General features: G+C 39.1%; 1 protein-coding gene across 1 annotated transcript in view; it reads right to left on the bottom strand.

Moving 5' to 3' along the window:
• LOC100757820 (cytosolic beta-glucosidase) overlaps nt 1-19,352 on the bottom strand; it is a 144,477-nt gene extending 125,125 nt beyond the window's left edge. Inside the window, exon 1 of the mRNA XM_035452888.1 lies at nt 19,295-19,352. Within this exon, the coding sequence (XP_035308779.1) occupies nt 19,295-19,352 (58 nt within the window). The remainder of the gene's footprint in view (nt 1-19,294) is intronic.
• Between the last annotated feature and the right edge of the window lie 920 nt (nt 19,353-20,272).

Here is a 20,272-nt window from a genome sequence, read left to right as displayed (position 1 = left end):
GATGAAGATGATGGCATTAGAGATGGTGATGATGGTGCCTCTGATTAGGAGGATGAGGGCGATGGTAAGTGAGATGTAATGATGGTGATAGAGACAGTGATGGCAGTAATGATAGTGATGACAATAGTGATAATGGTAATTGTGATTTTGATAATGGAGATGGGCATGATAGTGATAAAGATGGAGATTATAATTATGATAATGATGATATGGTGATTCTGGCTATGACAAAATTATAAGAATTAATAGATATTGAGGCCTTTTTTATTCTAATCCTTGTACTAAAAATTTGCCTGAACTGTTTCAGTACCTTTATAATAAACATCCAAAGATTTTTGTAACTCAAATGAGGGACACATAAAAAAATAGGACTACATTTCTCATGAATGTGAAAAAGCAATTTTGGCTTTTAGCTTTCCTATGCCCATAGAAATGCAAGCAGTGGTGCCAGAAATTATTACTTTGCCTCATTTTTCAAACTGCATGCATATTGAATTTCTCTCCTCCGCCTCTCTCTCTCTCTCTCTCTCTCTCTCTCTCTCTCTCTCTCTCTCTCTCTCTCTGTGTGTGTGTGTGTGTGTGTGTGTGTGTGTGTGTGTGTGTGTGTGTGTGGTGTGATATGCATGCACTTGTACATATGCATTTGTATGCTCACCCATGCAGACATATGAGGATGCCAACATCAAGTGTCATCCTGACTGCTTATTCACACGATTTTGTAATATAAGGATTTTCATTGAGTCTGGAACTCAGCATTTCAACTGTACAGGCTGGCCAGTGAGCCCCCAGGATCTAAACGTACCATACTCTACTTTTTGGTTGAGTTCTGGGATGTGCTCTCATAGACACAGCTATCTCCCCAGGCCCTACTCCATCTGTTTATATTAAGAGCTTGCTGTACAGTCATCCTATCCTCTTTCTAGAGACTTATTATATAGTTATGGTTAACTTGAAGTCATAAATGTATGATGTCAAGATTTTTGTAGGAAATTAATTTCAGCCTAGTATGATGGTATACACCTTTAATCCTAGCACTTGAACTGCAGAAATAGGCAAAGCTCTGTGACATTGAGGCAAGCCTGCTCTACACAGTAGCTGGGTCAGCTGAAGATAAAAGAAAATGATTTTTATTAAATACCCCACAAATTTGTAACTACCCACCTTTTGTTATGTTGAATATGACTGATCTATTCATTCAAATATTGTTTGATAAGTTACGCTAATAAAGTGCTTTTCAGTTTGTGACACACATTTCAAGAGCTAACATATTAACTCTGTGGTTGACTAAAAACTGGTCATTGGCTATTAAAACAAACAAAGGGCAAGAAAGTGAGCCAAGGTCAAGTAACTGAATGACTTAAACCATTAAAGCATCCAAAATTATAATACCAACCTCCAATTTCAGGGATTTATTGACACTATTAAATAGACCACTTAATAAAAATCCAATGGGAATTTTTTAATGAAAGAATTAGTGTAATAAAATGCACTTTAAAAAGGTGTACATCCCATACATATCTTTCTCAGAATGAGCACTGGCTTAGAACTTTTAGCAGCATGCTAACCAAAAACAGAATATCCTGATGACACCAGTAATAGTTAGAATAATTTGAGATTCCTTTGATTCATAAGCCTGAAGTCCCCCCAGGAATTGAGTCAGTCTTCAATTTTGACAGATTTCTGCCAGTGCCTTCTAATGGCTTCCTGAATACAGAATTTTCTGGACTTTTTTTTCATGTTGGACACCAGTTATAGTAGTTACATATCATTTCTACTATATGGCAATTGGAAAAATGAAGGAGTGTTCCACTTGCAACTTTAAAAGTCTCTTTTTAGATAAGTAGGCATGCAAACAAGAAGACTGTGCATGTTTTGACAGAGATGACCTTACCTTAGCATCATCCCTTAAGCAAACTGCTGTACCAAAGTGCACTATATCAAAGTGCCATGTTTAGGGAAAGGAAAGAAACAAAGGTTATTTGCACTGACTTTCAACCTAGCCTGCTCAAACTCCCACCACTATGGGAATTTAATGGGATGTGAGAAGTAATTGTGTTGCAACATATATACCAAAGGCCTTCATTTTGAAGATATTAGAAAGATCCACTTTATGACTTTCTCCAACCTGTACAAACTTTAGCACTGAGTTTTAGATAGGCAAGAACCTGAGTCCCTACATGTTGTCTTAACTTCTCAAAATGCACCACCTCTGCAAATACTTTCTTGAATAATACAACTGAGGTTTCTTTGTCTGTCCATGAGTTTTGTGTCTGCACAACTGTCTGTGTTGGAAGACCACACTGCCTTCCATTGCCTACTACTTGAGTAATTCACCATAACAGTTCATGTGATCTTGTGCAACATTGATCCTTGTGTCAAGCCTCCATAAACAAGAAAAATATGTTTGTGGATTTAAAAGCCATGCTTTGGAAATATGAGGAATGTTACCAGGTGGGGAAGGAGAAGTGAAGAAGAAAACTCTGAGTGGATGGGTTCAAATACTCCCCAGCTTTCCCTTAAGTCAGAAAAGTACCATCCAGGTCACTCATCTAGGAGAATTCTGAGGTAAGTCTTGAAAACTCTTGCTGCTGCCTTAAAATATATTAGCCACTGGGCTAAAATATTTCTAATGTTCATTCTAGCCATTATAAGATTCTTTTAAAATGCCCTTCCATGTGGCCTTTCCAAGTTTTTCTAACTCTTCTACATTACTTAATGTCGACATCCCCATCTTTCTCTTCTTGTTTAGCTATAAATCATCATTGCAAGCATTCTCTCTCAGTTATGACTTCAGTCATCTGCTTCATACAATTACTAGGTGAAACTCTAACAGAAAAGAAGACATGAATTATCAGTGCCCTCCTAGGCACTTTCTGAGAACCCCAAATGTAGTAGTTTGAATGCAATTGCCCCCATAAGTTCCTAGGGATTGACACTATTAGGGAATGTGGCTTTGTTGGAGTATGTGTGGCCTTGTTGGATGAAGTATGTCACTGTGGAGTCAGGCTTTGGGGTCTCATATGCTCAAGCCACACCTAGTATCTCAGTTCACTTCCTGATGCCTTCATATCAAGATGTAGAATTCTCAGCTCCTTCTCCAGCACCATGTTGTCTACCTGTGAACCACCATGTTCCATCATGAAGATAATGGACTAAACCTCTGAACTGTAAGACACCCCAAATAAATATTTCCTTTATAGAATTTCCATAGTCATGGTACTTCATTACAGCAATAGAAAGCTTAACTAAGAAACTAAGAGAATGTCAATACTAAGTTGAACCTGTAACATATTTATTATCCATCCAACCTCCAAACCTGCTTCTTTAGTACTTTTAGTCCTAGTTAACCTCATTAACCAAGCAGGTTATCAGAAAAATCATCGCATAACACATATTAGTCTTTTCCCATATCCTTGTGCTCCACAGTGCATCATAAACATGTCTTTTTGGTTCTCCATCAATGGTGTCTCTTGATCTTTTGTTGTGTCCCTTTTGTCCCATCCACTCAACTCCAAGTGTTCACCATTATATTTATGTCATCTACTGGAATATCCTGACATCTGTTCCCAGGTCTCCCTCTTTCCAATAAATAGAACTGGTCCTATTATTTCATTTGTTTAAGAGTGCTTTACTGCTACCAAATACCTACTGCACATGACCTTCCCACTAACTCATTAGGCCAGGGATGATGAACATCGATGCATGAATTCCACTCACTTAGCCTCAGATCCTGATATTCACCCAGTCATCAAAGCTTAAGTCAAGGGTAAAACGCCATCTAGGATACTTCTCAAAGCATGTACATTACCCGATGTTCTTTGCCAATACCCTGCATATGTAGTTTTATATGGGGCTCCAAATGATTAGAAGAACTGCAAGTAATTTTCATATATTCTAAAGTATTTAAATTCAAAACCATTGGCCTACTTCTAAGGGTATGACTGAATCTTTCCCCAAATGAAATCCAAGAATTCATACTTTTGCACCTTGCCTCAAAAACTTATACATTTGCTGATATTCCTCTCTTGTGTAATTCCCTGAAAACTAAACTAAGAGCTTTTCTCTCCAGGCGGTGGTGGTTTATGCCTGTAATCCCAGCACTGGGGAGGCAGAGGCAGACCAATTTCTGTGAGTTGGAGGTCAGCCTGGTCTAGAGAACAAGTTCCAGGGCAGGCTCCAAAGCTACACAGAGAAAACTTGTCTTGGCAGAAAAAAAGGCTTTCTCCTTTAAATGCAATTTAGACACCACAAACAACCTCTCACATATTTTACTCTTGCATTGATAATCCTCCAATCTTTGCCACAACAGTATGTTTATTATTAAACTTTGGCATTTCATATCATATTTGTTTGCCTGCCTCATCCTCTCAGATTTTATTCAAATGACCTTTTTATTCATCTTTCTATAACCAAGCTATAACTTCTACAGAATATGCTTAATTGGCATAAACTAATAGCTATACACCAGCAATTTGAATAAGTAGTCATAGTATAATTTAATTATTCATCCCTTGCCAAGGAAACCAGGTCTCTTATTCAACGTGGAGACAAATATCTTCTGTATGCTTTTGTATCTTTTGTCTCCAAACAAGAGAAAAGTCATTATTCAACAAGCCAAAACCATATCATGGCTTTAGTGTGGCTGAACCTGGCCTTTATTTGAGCCATGGAAAGAATTCTGGGAATATCCTATAAAGATATTTAGCCTCAGATGTGTAAGGTCTGTGTTAAGGGCTTCTTGGTTCTCTCTTCAGCAAGCCAGCTGGGTAAAAGAAATTTCTTTGGGTCAACATTTGTCACATCCTAAGCAGGAGACCAACTAAAGACAATTGCATGTTATTCATCACTTACTCCTCCCAGACCCTCTGCACACTACACCAGAGGCAAAAAACAAAGCCCCTCCTTCTGCATAATTTCATCCTGTGATAGATCAATAGTGCCCTACATTCTGTTCCATCATCACTAGTGTGTGCCCCTAACCTGGAACTACTCCCTAGCCCTGGATAATAATTTATGAGATACATAAAGTAATGGGCTATCAAGAGAAAATGTTGCATTTTCTAAGTTCCCCAGTTATGTGTCTGCATGACGGACTGCAATAACTCCAAGAAAGATTTTTGTCTTTAGAGTAAATAATGCACTTTTTCCCCAAGTCTCAAAGCCTATATTTAAATGATTATTCATAGGTGCTATGGGAAACTTTAAGCTTTAGCTTGGCAAATCCCAATGTAAAACGTGTAATGTTTCATAAGCCTTGTTTATGTGTCACCTGCCCAGGAACTCATCATTGCCTCTTACATTATGCTTCTAATTCCCAAGCCAACCTCTGAAATCTATTTATCTCATTATGCACCTGAAGGGTATTTTTGTGACACTGACTCCCATTTACAACATTGTTCCTTTGAGGAATTGTCCCCTTAAATTCCCAGTCTAGTGGCATATAGATACATTTCTACTTGCATTCAGTGGTGCATGGGGAAAATATGAAGATGAACACAAGAAGTAATCTATTTATTCTTAAATATACATTCCAAAAATGACCTTCTCTAAATGACCATTGCTCATTAGGGATAAACAATTGTACCCTGTACCATGGAGAGAGATTTTCTGAATTTTAAGTGTCTCGTATGCTGGCTGTTACCAAGATGAAACATAGGCTTGGTTATAAGATTTGACATTGAATCTGAAGATGCCTGACCTCTTGTCTTTATTTTCAATTCTTCTCATAACTCCTTTAAATGTATATCATAATTAGTATTCTATAAATGCCTGCATAATAGAAAATGTTTTCCGTCTTGAAGGAATTTAAAAGCAAATGTATTTACAGTTTTGAAATATAAAAGAAGTTATTTTAAATTAAAAGAAATACCTTTTTAATAGTTAATGTAAAGAATTTTTAAATCTCATTTGTTTTGTCAGTCAGTTCTGCTTAAAATTCTTCAGCCCTGTCCACTCTCAATTATCCATGCTAAAGAAGGGGGATCAGTGGCCTGGATAATCTAAAACAGCAGACAATTTTAAAAGCCCTTGTATTTGGCTCAGGCATACTTTACAATCAAACTCTGATTATCCACATTAATGAAAGGAAGAGCAGACACCTTGAGAAAGATGCAACACCAAGACAGATGTGCTGATCCAGCTTCAGGCACCCCAAAGAAGAGGATCACAGGGTGTAATGAAAGAAAAAAACAGGGCCCCAGCTGCCACCAACAGAGACAACCTATCCTATATATAAGCACACACTGACAATATCCATATGACCACCCAGAATGATATAGTTGCTGTTAGAATTTGGAGCTGTGCTCAAACACTCCCAGATTAAAAGGTATGGTACCCGAAATAGTATAATAATAGATTATTAGGGGATGGCAAGAGGGCTTAGTGGATAAAGGCACCTGCCATCAAGTCTAATGACTCAGGTTCTATACCTAGGACTTAAATGGTAGATAGAGAGAACTAACTCTCACAAGTTGTCCTCTGACTCCAAGGTATGCACACACACATGCACATAGTCAGTCATTCAGACAGACAGGTAGGCAGGCAGACAGGCAGACAGGCAGACAGACACACTCATAAACACAAGCCTACCAAATAAATAAAGTCTAACATATTTTAAAGGTATCAATTATCAATTGATAGCATGTAGTTTAAAATACTACTTTTGAGGGTTTGCTTAGAACAAGAACCAAGCTGCCCACTATCACTATCAGTACCTAGTGACAGTCTTGGAATACTGACACAAAGGGAAAACCAGAAAACTGCTGAGTGGCAGAGCAGAAAATCCAAGGCATGAAAATGAGAACACTTGGACCTTTGTCCTCTGCATCTCTTTATTTATGCCAAAGTGAAATGTGCATCCAAGCAAAGAGAACAGCATGTGCAAAGGTACAGAGGCATGAAGGTCATGACATTTTCAAAAATACACATGCTTCATTTTGGTTAAAGAACCAATAGAGACTAAACAGAGAGAAAACAGTGAGGGGTCACCTGAGGAATGATCATAATTTTTCTGCAATGTAAATTCAGTTTCTATAGAAATTAAAACACATCAAGGTTTTCTAGTGATTATTAAAATATACAGAGCACAGTTTGCCTACCACTGTCCCAAACATCTGATACTATTGAACACGTAAATATTTATATTTACCAAGATAGGCATTCTTCCTGTGTCCATTTCACAAACAAGGAAATGGGAGACTTACAAGGTTTAGATATTACCCAAGATCCCACAACTGATAAGGGGTTGACGTGGGGTACAAATGTAATATGTAGCCCATATTTAGAGCTGTGATCTCTTTAAGAATAAGAAAATGGTAGGATTATAAAAGAGAATGGTGGAACCAACATTCAGAAGAGATCAGAGGAGTATGAAAAGGAAAGAAGGAGAGTAAGAGACTATATTTTCTAGAACTAATGGGAAAAATAGAAATAATGAAGAAAGGGGGCATAATAAACAGGTTTACACGAGCCAGAAATGAAGGATGTAAAATTACTGTGGGCATAAGAGAAAAGATTTTGCATGAGCTCCATGCTGCTGGCTCTGGGATCTATCCATGCTCTGGTAAATATTGAAAAGTCACTTTATCTTGGGCATCCATGAACTTAGCTGGACAGCAGTCGTGTGAGAAGGGGAAGCCCAGTAAGGGACAACACAACTGATACCTTCTTTCTCCACTCAGTGCTGGCATGCATCCATTCAAATGAACAAATACTCAGTCCTAACTGAAGGATTTACTGCTGACAAAAGGATTCATGAACAAGTGTGGGCCAATAGCTAGAACCCATACTTCAAATAAATTACTGTGATACCATGATTTGTTTGTTTCTCAAGGTTAAATACATTGACTCCCATTCAGCTCTCTATGTAACATCTCCAAACAACTGTAAAAGATAAACAAGTAAGCAAGGGCATGGGAAGAGTAAAAATGCAAATAGTGCTGTATGTTATTCAGAAAAAAAATGTTATGTGTTGTGAAGATATTTGTAAATATCTTCATAAAGGTAAACCTTTTTCAGACCATTGCTATCCTGGTATAAAAACAAAACTGTGTGTGCCTAATGTTTCTGTAAATGGGTAGGGAGAGACTGAAAATATTAATGCCAAATTTTGAAATTCTTGCCTGACCAACATTCATCTGAGTTTTTGCTGTATGTTTTATAGGCTCTACGGTTATATTATTCATAGGAAAAAATTCCAGAAACATATATGATAGGCAAGTACTCAATTCAGATCCCTGTCGATGCAAAAGGATGTACAAGAAGAAAAATGAAGCTTTATCAGTAAATACCACATAGCCAATAGTGATGGCAATGGTTAGTTTTTGGTACTACCTAGGAAACCAACAAGGAACAGAAAGCCTTTTTTTTCTCTCTCTCTCTCTCTCTCTCTCTCTCTCTCTCTCTCTCTCTCTCTCTCCCTTCCTCCCTCCCTCCCTCCCTCTCTCTCTTCCTTCCTTCCTTCCTTCCTTCCTTCCTTCCTTCCTTTCTTCTTTTCCTTTTCTTTTCTCTTTTCTTCTTTTATTTGAGGAAGGCCACACAGGTGCAGGAGTGGACCTGGGAAAACTGGGACATGAATGTGCTCAGGGTGTATTATATGAAACTCCCAAATAATCACAAAAAATAGTATATTAGAAAAAAGAAAATTCTGTGAATTCAGAAATAGCTGTAACAGATTGTGACCAAATGTAATGGCTGAGTAACTGATCCTGGAAGCAAACACACAGATCTGTAGCCTCTCTCAAGCATACTAACTGATCACCATTCTAAATAGGTTTCCCCACATTATCAGAGTTTTTGACTTTCTACTGTTAGAGGTCTGACATTCCACTGATTCCATATTTTCTCATTTTCTTAGATTGCTCAGGCAGCTGTAATAGGACACCAATCTAAGTAACTTTAAAGTCTGAGGCATGGAGACAAGTTCGGTCAGATTGAAGGGAGGACTTCCTTCTAGATCAAGGGTAGTATCCAGGGTTGTGCTCACACTGGACAGAAGAAAGAAGCCAGGCCTCTGAATTTCTCTACAAGGCAGGGAATCCATCAATAAAAGCCTCACACTGAGGATTAGAGTATTTCCCGACAACTTTAGTAGAGAGTCGAGGGGGACACTTGTTCTACAACACTCATTTTTACCCCCAAAGCAGCAGCCTAGGAAACTTCCAGAACTTGGGTGCCTTAGTGCTGAGAGGAGACTGATAATGGCCAAAAGAAGAGGGAACTCATTCAGTTCATTAATTTTAAATAATACTTCATTGCTTAAGAAGTACTCCCATATGTTAATTCATGTTAATAAAGATTTACACATAAATGAATATTATATTAAGGCCTTTATTTATGTTAATAAAGATTTCAAGTTCAAAACAGAATAGAACATACATATTTAATTCTTTTCCCTCTCACACTCCATTGAAATGACAGTAAATAAGATCCACAACTGAGCTTACATTAAAAAGGTCCCCACAGAACATCACATTTACTCAAGTACTTCTGGAAAATGGAAATAAAATAGGACCAATTCATCAGAGAAACTAAGACAAAGGACTCATGGGCTCTGGAGAAAGCTGCAAAAGATGGGAAAATTTCTGCTTGACAACCTCTGAGGCAATCAATGCAGGGGACAGCACATGGGGGCCTCCCATGCTGTAATTAATCCAGGAATCATCTGTGCACTGATGGCCTGCTGGGTTCACCTCCTCCATCAACAAGACAGTGCTACCTCTACCCCATGTTCATGTCCTAAGAGATGCTTCATGAGAGTGACAGATGTTATTAGGGAGGATTCTACCATGCATAATGGGGCAATAGAGAAAGAACAGAGAGAAAGAAACAGACAGACAGACAGACAGACAGACAGACAGACAGACAGACAGACAGGAGAGAGAATGAGAGCAGCAACTGCAGTGGCAGCACAAAGGTAAACACAGACTTTTTAAACCCTTCACATCTGGAGATTTCTACGATCTAAATATTGGCTAGCTCCCCCACATACATCATCCCATCTGTGAGGGTTGACTGTCAACCCCCTCAGCTAACAAACAGAACCATGTTCCTTTGCAGGCATCCCTGTTCTAGTTGATGGTACCAATCCAGGCTAAAGGAAGTCTAAATATGTTGCTGCTATTAATCAGCATATTAGTTCATTCATAAATACCTTAGGATCTTCCAGCACTGGATGGATGAAAACAACCACCACAAAAAAGCAAAGCAAATAACAATAGGAAGGCAGCATACCATGGTCCACACTTACAATCCAAACATTCAGGAGGCTGAGCCAGAAAGACCATGAGTTTGAAGTACCAAATTTCAAGCTAGCCTACACTACACAACAAAACTCCATCTCAAAAAGTCTCAAAAATGGCCCAGCGTTGGTGGCCCACGCCTTTAATCCCAGCACTCGGGAGGCAGAGGCAGGCAGATCTCTGTGAGTTTGAGGTCAGCCTGGTCTCGAAAAACAAAACAAAACAAGTCTTCAAAATGATAAAAAAAATTTAAGAAAAGATTTTTTATTTTTTCCTTTTGCTGTTTTTAGTGTTTTTTCTTTTTATCTCTTCTCTTTTCTCTTTGCAGCCGTCTTTTCCTTTTTTAATCTTTTTCTGTTTCATCTTTTGCAAATTGACAAGTTATAGTTACATTATTTGTGGACTATAAATTGATGCTATGATCTGGGACTATTTCAAGGATGAACCAACTAGGTATTCCCTCAAATACTAAATTTTTCATTGACAACTTTGAAATGTACATTCTTGGCAATTTTGAAATGTATAACACTCAGTTTTCAACTATATTTGCCAAGCTATATGTAAACGTGTTGTTCCTGCTTAAGTCTTCATGTCTTTAACCATCATCACCCCATTCTCCTTTCTCCTAGACCTCTGCAGCCACCACTCTGCTTTCCTAACAGTGCAGTTGTTTTAGATCCTACAGTAAGTGAGAGCGTACTGCAGCATTCTCTTTCTATACCTGGCTTTTATAATTGAGTGTGTTATCCATTTCTACCCATGCTGACAGAAGCAGATTTTGTTTTGTTTTTCTTTCTAAGGCTGCATGGTATTTTACTGTGTGTCAACACCATGTTCTCCTGGTTACTCATCTCTTGGTGAGTAAGCCACACTTGGCTTATGGAAAACATTGCAATTAACATGAGATGCACTCTCCAACAAACGTATTTCAAATTTTAGGATAAATACCCGAATGTGTGGCTGCTACACTGGCAACTTATTTTTTATACTAGCAATATTAAAGAGTTACAAGGATAACAGTATTCAGGAAACAAAGCATAACTTTCCAAAACAAATTTTGAAAGGCAATGAAATAATCTGCTCCTAAAAGTTATAAAACTGATGATTGCAACCAAACATTCTAAAAACTAGAATGAATACAGCTAAATGCCTAATATAGGTAAAGGACATTCATTTGGAAGAAAAGGTTAAGAAAAGTAACCCAGACAAGAATCATCAAATGATAAGTATCTCCTATATTCCTTCAATGAAATAAGCAAGGGGTAGGGAGAAGGGGGGGCATTATATTACACCAGATGAGCAATGTTGCAGATGAGACGTCAGAGGCTCAAAGAATTCAATTCTGCGTAGTCTGTAAAGGCTGATATGTGCCTGAGGTATCAGTCATTCCCCTGAGCCCAAGGCTCAAATTCAACTGACATTATGAGTGCAGACCCAGTAGCTTTATCCTGCCCCCCACCCCACCAGCTTATGTTTCCTGGTCTACACCTACTGTTTGTATCTGCTATGTGGTTGGTGATCGGATGTCAACTGATGCACATTTGAAAGTCATTTTTGCCTGAAGTTACATTGTCAATATCATGGAGTGAACAAAAAAAAATCAGTCATTTGAGATTTTTGTGGATCTCAAATTTAAGACCAGAAGAGTGAAATAAAGATTATGTCACGGTGGGAATCTGAAACATATCCCACAGACTCATGTTTTGAACTCTCAGTTCCCAGTTACTGGTGTTTTGTTCTTTGTTGTTGTTGTTGTTGTTTTTAAGACTGTGGAATATTTAGGAAGTAGGACTTGGCTGGTAGAAGAACATTACAAGGTACGTGCCCTTGGTTGCCAGCTAGTGTCTCTCTCTCTCTCTCTCTCTCTCTCTCTCTCTCTCTCTCTCTCTCTCTCTCTCTCTCTCTCTCTCTCTCTCTCTTTCTCCCTTGCCCTCTCTCTGCTTCCTGGCCAACTGCCATGTGAGCATGCCTCTTCCTTAACCGCCACTACTACGCTCTCTGCACCATGGTGGACTGAAATCTCTGAAACCATGATCCAAAATAAGCCTTTGACAACTTAAGTTACTCCTCTAAGGCATTTTTATTTTACAGCAATGAGAAAAGTAAAAGTTAGTCTGACAGAAACAACCTCTACTAGCTAAAAGATGGTAAGTTTGTTTCTTCTTCCTTTTCCTGATGCAACAAAAGGCAAACCCTTGAAATATGTTTCCCTTTTTCTTTCTTAGGTTCTGAACAAGGAACAGATCTATCTAGCCAGGATAATTCCTGGAAAAAATATAAGTGTGGCCACTCAACTAATCCCAAATAGGATCTTTAATCCAAATTAGTAGAAAATGGGGAACATGACAAGTAGTTGGATTTGGCTGAACAGAAAAGGCAAACAGGAAGCAGAGTTTGTACTGGCATTTACAACAGATGAATGAAATGTGCCTCTTGTGTGGACTTGCTGAGTTTTTAAAAGGAGGGGAAATGGAACAGTTAGTATAGAATAGTCATCATAAACTTGACCTGAATCCTACTCATGTAATTACCCCATTGGTTCTCCTGCTTTTTAAAGTTTAAATACAACTCCAAATCTCTTGGCTATAGAATTCCATCTTTGCCGGGCGTTGGTGGCACACGCCTTTAATCCCAGCACTTGGGAGGCAGAGGCAGGCAGATCTCTGTGAGTTAAGGGCAGCCTGGTCTCCAAAGAGAGTGCCAGGATAGGCTCCAAGGCTACACAGAGAAAACCTGTCTCAAAAATCAAAAAAAAAGAAAAAAGAAAAAAGAATTCCATCTTTAACAAACCAGAGCAAGAAACAGTCAAAGACAAACCCCAGGTTCTGCAACCACGGAGCCAAAGTCACAGTTAAATCAAAATGGAAAACATGGCTACAAGTGCAGAATGGAAGGCTCATAATGACCTCATAAATCAGAGTCCTTTGCCTCCTTTAGAACCACAAACCCCAGCCCCATTAGGAAGCTGTTATAGTTTGGATTCTGCTAAGGACTTGCAAGTGTTTAATACAGCACAGTCATCCTTTAAGAGACTTGTCCAGAATCACCCAGAGTTACAAGCTTCTAAGAGCCATAGGATCAGTTCTAAATGTCATTTTCAAAGTTCTTTTGTGGCATACAGAGTAAATGAATACATCACTGAGCTGCCCCCCAGCTTCATTCCTTACCTGCCATCTAGCCCAAAAGAGTACAGAGTCAGCCTCATTAAGGGTTAAAAATCTTGGCAAGTTTTCTAAACTTAAAATGATGGGGAGCCTCACTACTATATGTAAAATGATTGTCGGCATTTTCCTCCCTGCCTCTTTACTCCAACAAATACATTTTATAGGTCGTGCAATGTTCTTTACAACTCACCTAAAACGCATAATTTTCCTCCTGCTTATACCTCTTATTTATTATTTATTTATGAGATTTATATTGTGCCTTCCTCCAAAAGGCCCAAGGCACTGCACAGCAAACCATTATATAATAAACATTAAACTCTTCTTCAGAACCATAAACAGTGAAGTGGCCAGAAGAGAGGCAGAAGGAATAAGAGGCACAGGAGGAAGGCCATAGTTCTGGTGAACTATACAAGCAAGCCATGGAAATATGGAGAAGGGTGATGACAAGGCCAGGCCCTGCTCTTCTTAGTTGGTCCTGCCTGTAAATATTCTGATGCTGCCTTCTGTTCCAAACCAAAGATCCACAATATCTCAATTTTGAGTGCAAGAATCCCTCAGAGCTCCCAAGAGTGTGAAAACAGATATACCTACTCAGACAATCATGCTTTAAAATATTGGTGAAAAATAGGCACATGGTGATGTTTCAGAAAAAAAACGATTGAATTGCTAAATTGTTCTTACAAACACTATTCTCCTTCTGCCCTCCTTTTTGCTCAATGGCTATGACTTTCAAAGGTCCCATAAGCTGAAGTATAACAAAAATTCAAAGATTTTTCTGAGTAAAAAAGTGACAAACTGACCTCAGCTTTAAAACTCAGACCATGTTGATCTGAGAAGTGTACTTCCTGCATCTGTAATTGAAACAATGGTAGAAGAGAAGACTAAGCTCTCTCTCTCTCTCTCTCTCTCTCTCTCTCTCTCTCTCTCTCTCTCTCTCTCTGCAGCTGCTCAAAAAAATAGTGGATAACATGAAGGAGTGTGTAGTATGTAACTTGTAGTCAAAGCACAAAATGAGCATTCCCACTAAATGAAGCAGATGATGGTGCCCTGCCGACCAGAATAGACTGGGGTGTGCATAGTAGACAGAAAAAGATAAATGATATTGGTGTTAATGTGAGCATGTGTGTTAGTGTTAATGAGCACCATGCACCAGGCATTCTTGTGCTCCAATCACATATGCTCACCCAGACAACATCTATAGAGTGAACCTGGCTAGTTTCATGTTCTACAATTAAGGAAGCTAAGAAATGAGTATTTTGTCTGCCCTGTTATGCTAAAAAAGTGTTTAAAGTAAAATTCAAACCCAGCAATTTTAAGGTAGAAACAAGCAAGCACAGAAAAGTCATTCAGTGGCTAGATAAAGGTAGCAGGCTGAGGACTGGACAAAGCTAATTGGTCAAGTTCCCCAGCCTAAAAGCTGTTGATGGAGTGTTAACACATAATAGCCAGTTAGTGGCCGCAAACAAAGACCATAACACAAGGCAGAAGCAAGCCAGTGCAGAAGAGCATGGGAAAGACTGTCTCCAGAGAGAAGGATAAGACAGACTGGCTAAGGTAGCCCCAGGTTCTCAATGGAACTGGATGATAGTGACAGAAACCCACTGTACACTTACAGAACTAATTGTGTGTTTATGCCAAGTTATCTATAGAGTTCTATAGTGGGCCATCCTCAGCAATCCTCTGTGGTGCCCCTAAATATGAATATTATACCTAGAAGACATGCTAGTACAGAGCAATTAATACATGTCTGTTCTGTAGTAGACACTATAATTACCCCCCCATTTTATAAGGAGAAGAGTGTTAATTTTGTATAAAACTGCCCCTATATATAATGAATTGTAACCTTACTTAATACATAAATGAAATAAATGCAAGCTAACTAAGGAGAGTGTACTTACAACAAGTATCTGAGTCTTGGACAAATCATAGCAGCCAAGATCCTAGCCAGTCACAAGTTGCTAACTATTCAGACATGTCCAGACTACACAAATGTTGAGTTGTTACTGCGCTATTTCTGCATATGGCTTCCCCTTTCTGTATTTAATTACTGACTACTCACATCAGTGATTGGATAAAGGTAACAGGCTGGGGACCCAACAGAGCATATGTTCACCTAGACAACATCTATAGGGTGAACCTGGCAAGTTTCATATTCTACAATTAAGAAAACTGAGAAACGAGTATTCCGTCTGCTAAGACTTTTTGAATCTTGACTGGTTCAGGAAACAAGCCAATTTGTAAGTCATTTCCTTGCTCAAATAAACTCTGGTAAAATCAATTTGTCTAAAGTTTCCCTTTTAACGGATTGCCATCAGAAGTGAGATCTGAACTACACATGTAGGAAGCCCAGGAGCACCAAACACTGTTTTGAAGGACCCATCCAATCCATTGATATGTGGCTGTATGTGGGGTCATGGGTGAGTTCTCTACCAAACTTGAGTTACATAGACATATGTGACAACTTTTTACTAGACAGAATCTAGGGAAGTATTAAATAAAATAACTTGGTTAAATCCAACTTGACTCCTCAAGGCAATCTATTTTGGGGACTAGAGAAATGGATTCTCTGCCCAAGTACCAGAGTTCAATTCCCACCACCCACCACAGCTTATAACTGTTTGTAACTCCAATTCCAGGGAATCTGATGCCCTCTTTTAGCTTCCATGAACACCAAGCACACATTCAGTATACTGACCTGTATGTAGGCTAAACATCCATACACATAAAATAACAACTTCTTTTAAAAGAAGGAAGGTATCTTTGGAAAAACAAGTCTGGAACTATATTTTTAGGAGTTCACTAGGTGGAATACAGTGGAATGTTCAGAGTAACTACACAAATAGATAACCTTTTTTAAAAGATTGTTTTTGTAGTAACTACGAGTCTTAATTGCCATCATGCCTGAAACACCAGAACAAGATGGGCTTGAATACTGATGAAACTATCTTTATGCCCTAAACATTTAGTTGTTTGGGTTTGATAAGTTTTTGTTATAGACAATCTCAATAAAAAAGAGTAATTTCTTATCATATTTCCTAATGTTTACCACAATATTCTCCCCAACAGGTTACATCTACTGAAGAATGTCAAATGCAGTATCCTTGGTACATCAAGTGGCCTCACTGTGGTTAAAATAGAAAAAAAATATGGGTAGGAAAGCATAGAGGAGCTTGAGAGATGAATCATTGATAAGCAGCACTTGCTATTATTGTACAAGATGGAGTTTCAGTTCCCACCACCCACATGGTGAATCAACCATCTGTAATTCTAGTTCTAAGTAATCCAAATACCCTCTTCTTACCTCCTTGGGCACCAGGCATGAGTGGTTGGTGCACATACATTCATGTAGGCAAAACACTTATATACATAAGACAAATAAATCAAAACAATTTTAAGACATAAAGAATCATTTGATTAATTTAACACTAGGAATTCTGAGGCCAACACTTTGACAAACATGCTCATTACAATGGTGACCATGGTGGCAGTGCCAAGGTTTAAGTTAGCTAACAAGGAAAGAAGACTTAAACTCAACAAAGTTTCACCCGAAGCTCTTTATATACAAAGAGAATAGAAATCTAGCTTAAATGTAAATGAAATACAACCTAAGAGTATTTTCTTTTTTTAAAAAAACAAAAATGTGGTTTTTTTCATTTAAAAAAATCATAGTACAGTACAATTTTGCTCATATTCATTTCTCCTTTCTTCTTGTTCCCTATATTGTCCTTAAATTTGTGTCCTTTTCTAATATAGATAAATAGATAGATTATAGATAGATAGGTAGATAGATAGATAGATAGATAGATAGATAGATAGATAGTGCATATATAATATATATATATGATATTTTCACAACTCCTACTGAGTTCAGTCAGTGTCAGACATATGTACACCCTTTCAGTAATCCAACAGACCTGGTGAAAAATTATATAGAAATGAAGAGATCATTCAGGGAAGATGTGGCATGGAATTCCTGCTGACCAGAGCATTCTCAGATATCCTTTCAAAGGTCACTTAAGTCATAGCTCTCATCCTCCCATGGAGATGCCTTGTATACGGCAGTCACAGCAAGAGTTCTCCTTTAGAGGTCTGGAAGGTAACAGAAAATGCTGGGCACCAAAAGTAGCCTTTCTTGTGCAGAGATGAGCCTGTCCTCTGTCACTCTGCCTAGAAAATGTCTCCCATTCAAATGGCTCCCTTCTCATCCTTTAAGCTTTAGGTGAAATAACACTGATTCCAAAGCTCCTGTGTAGGTCTCCAGCCTCCCACGTGACTCCTCGTGGCAACTGATGGGCAGTCCTGCCCTTACACAATCAGAAGTTAGTTCATTGACCTGTTTCCACTTAGGAATTGGTTTTTTATAAAGAAGACCCACACAATGAGTAGAAGTCACAAAAATCTGATCACTGTCCCTTTTTTAAAGGAGCAACTCAAACTCAAAGGGTCAATAGAGTCTTGATGTTACTAGGAACTTTCCCACCTCCTCTCAGACCCTGGTGGTGACCACTGATTCTTGGGGTTTCATAGCTTATAGCTGTATCACTCCAATTTCCATATTTATTGTCATCATGATTTTGGGGGGTTGATTGTTTGGGGGTTGTTTGTTTGTCCGTTAGTTTGTTGAGACAGGGTTTCTCTCTGTAGGCTTGGCTGTCCTGAAACTCACTCTGTAGACCAGGTTGGTCTCAAACCGCAGAGAACCACCTGCCAAGTTATGGGACTAAAGGTGTGCCTGCCTGACATTGCATGTTGTTCTTGTAGGTTTCTTTCGGTGTCTTAACTTCTTTGTATGAGGACATCAGTTACAGTGATTCAGTTGAGCACTACCCTACTCCAGTAAAATGGAGCTAATTACTCCTTCAAATGGCCAGTACTAGTAAATGGGACTGTCAGAACAAACTTTAGTTGTCTAACGTCACAGCTTGGCATTATTTGTTACAGCAACCAAAGAAATCTACTAGAAACCTTTTATCTTTGTTTAACCCAGGGTTTCACCAATACTTCTATGACCAAATAAAGGTTTTCACTGTAGTAACTGTTATAAAATCTTCGTTATGTCCGGTGGTGGTAGCACACACCTTTAATCCCAGCACTCAGAAGGCAAGAGCAGGCAGATTTCTGTGAGTTCGAGGATGGCCTGATCAACAGAGTGAGTTCTAGTACAGCCAGGGCTGTTACACAGAGAAACCCTGTTTAAAAAAAGAGAGAGAGAAAAAGAATTCTTCATTCTGTGGAGGACAAGAGGATACATGTGTTTTAGAAAAGCAAATCCAATTTTTCTATTTTACAGATGAACAAATCATGTGTGTGGCAGGGGTGGGAATAATGGCTTCCCGTGCTCATCTGTGGGGACAGAGACACAGGTGGAGACTGGAGCTAAGACACCAAGCACACCTGGACCGGCCATTTATACTGATAGCTCAGTTCATTATTCATGTCTTATGAATTAACCCAGGAAATAGGTGACATGTTCAAGGTAATGCTTAGAACACAGCAGATCAGGTTTAACATCTAACGAAGAGCTCTTGGGAGGAATTTCCTCAACACTCTTCTAGCCAGTTGAAGAAAATGTTGTCTTCTAAACGATCGGCAAATTTGTTCTAGAGACCAAAATTAAAAAGCAGCTGGTCTGATATAAACTAACTTCTCCGATAGCTAGGACTGAGTGCAAGGCTGTCGTGCATCCCCATTCCTCACCCACCACTCTTTGTATGTGAGGAAGGGGAGAAGGCATGTTTCCTCTTCTGTCTAAACAGAGACAGTTTCATTTATAAGTTTTTGCATTTTTCTTCCGTTTTCACCTGTTCAACAGGACACCCTCCTCCCATGTAATACAGAACCCACCCGAAGCATCCATCCCAGCCCCAGTGAGGGAGAAGTATTTTCTCCTACCTTCTACTTGATAAGCGGCAGTAGCTGCTCCCCATCCAAACCCTACAGGAAAAGCCATGGTTGCAGAGATATAATTGTCACCCTCGGCTAGCAGGAGCTAATGCAGAGGTCCGGACTTCAGCCAGTGGAGTTGAGCAGCTGTGAAGACTGGTGACCTCTCACCCCAGACCAGAGAGCCTCAGAGTGCAAACACAAATAAAAATAAGAGCATTAGGCTGGAGGACCCCACTCAAGTGGTCACGCTGTAACAAGTCTCTGAGCCCTGTTATCCAAGATAAGTATTAGGCTTTCTTCTCCCAGCTCTCCATAGTTCTTAACAGACTTGCATAGTCTCAGGTTCTGACCAAGTTAATATTTTCCCTTTTAATGTGGTACATGGGCAAGGCTTCAAAGTTATATAATTCTCCAAGAGCATTCCTCTAACCAATCCCTCCCAATCCCTTTGTGTGTACATGCATGGGCGCAGGGGGTGACAGCATTGGTTTATAGCTTTCTGGCTTCTGGTATGGCTATGGAGGAGTGTGATGAAAACTGAAGCCCTAAGCTTTTATACAGCCAGTCTTGTCTTTTCCCCCTGGGCCTCCCTCTCTGCTCCCCACGCCTCTATTTCTGAACTTGTAGGGCCATCTGTCTAAATGAGGAACATTTCTGTTATTGGATAGAGCTTGGTTGGGCACGTCACAGTGATGTAGATTGCTGCTAACAGGGAAACAGGGTGTCCTTCGGGACTCCCTAAACTAACATTGCAAATTTTCTTTAAGCCAAAACAATCCACAATTAAAAGTTTGCTTTTAAAACATCCTTGTGGAGAAAGGAGTTGGGCACAGAAGTTAGTGGTCCCATTTCCTCAACTCTGAAGTGAGTTGTTCCCTGAGCAAGAACAGGAATATAAAAAATGGAATGATGTACCCATGGGAATGCTAACCCTAAGAAGAAAGAAGCACTTAAACACACAGAGAAGAAGACCCTTATGACATT

This window comes from Cricetulus griseus (genome assembly GCF_003668045.3).
Source record: "Cricetulus griseus strain 17A/GY chromosome 1 unlocalized genomic scaffold, alternate assembly CriGri-PICRH-1.0 chr1_1, whole genome shotgun sequence".
Taxonomy (NCBI): Eukaryota; Metazoa; Chordata; class Mammalia; order Rodentia; family Cricetidae; genus Cricetulus; species Cricetulus griseus.
The sequence above is the reverse complement of the archived record's forward strand: the minus strand, read 5'-3'. Positions and strand labels throughout refer to the sequence as shown.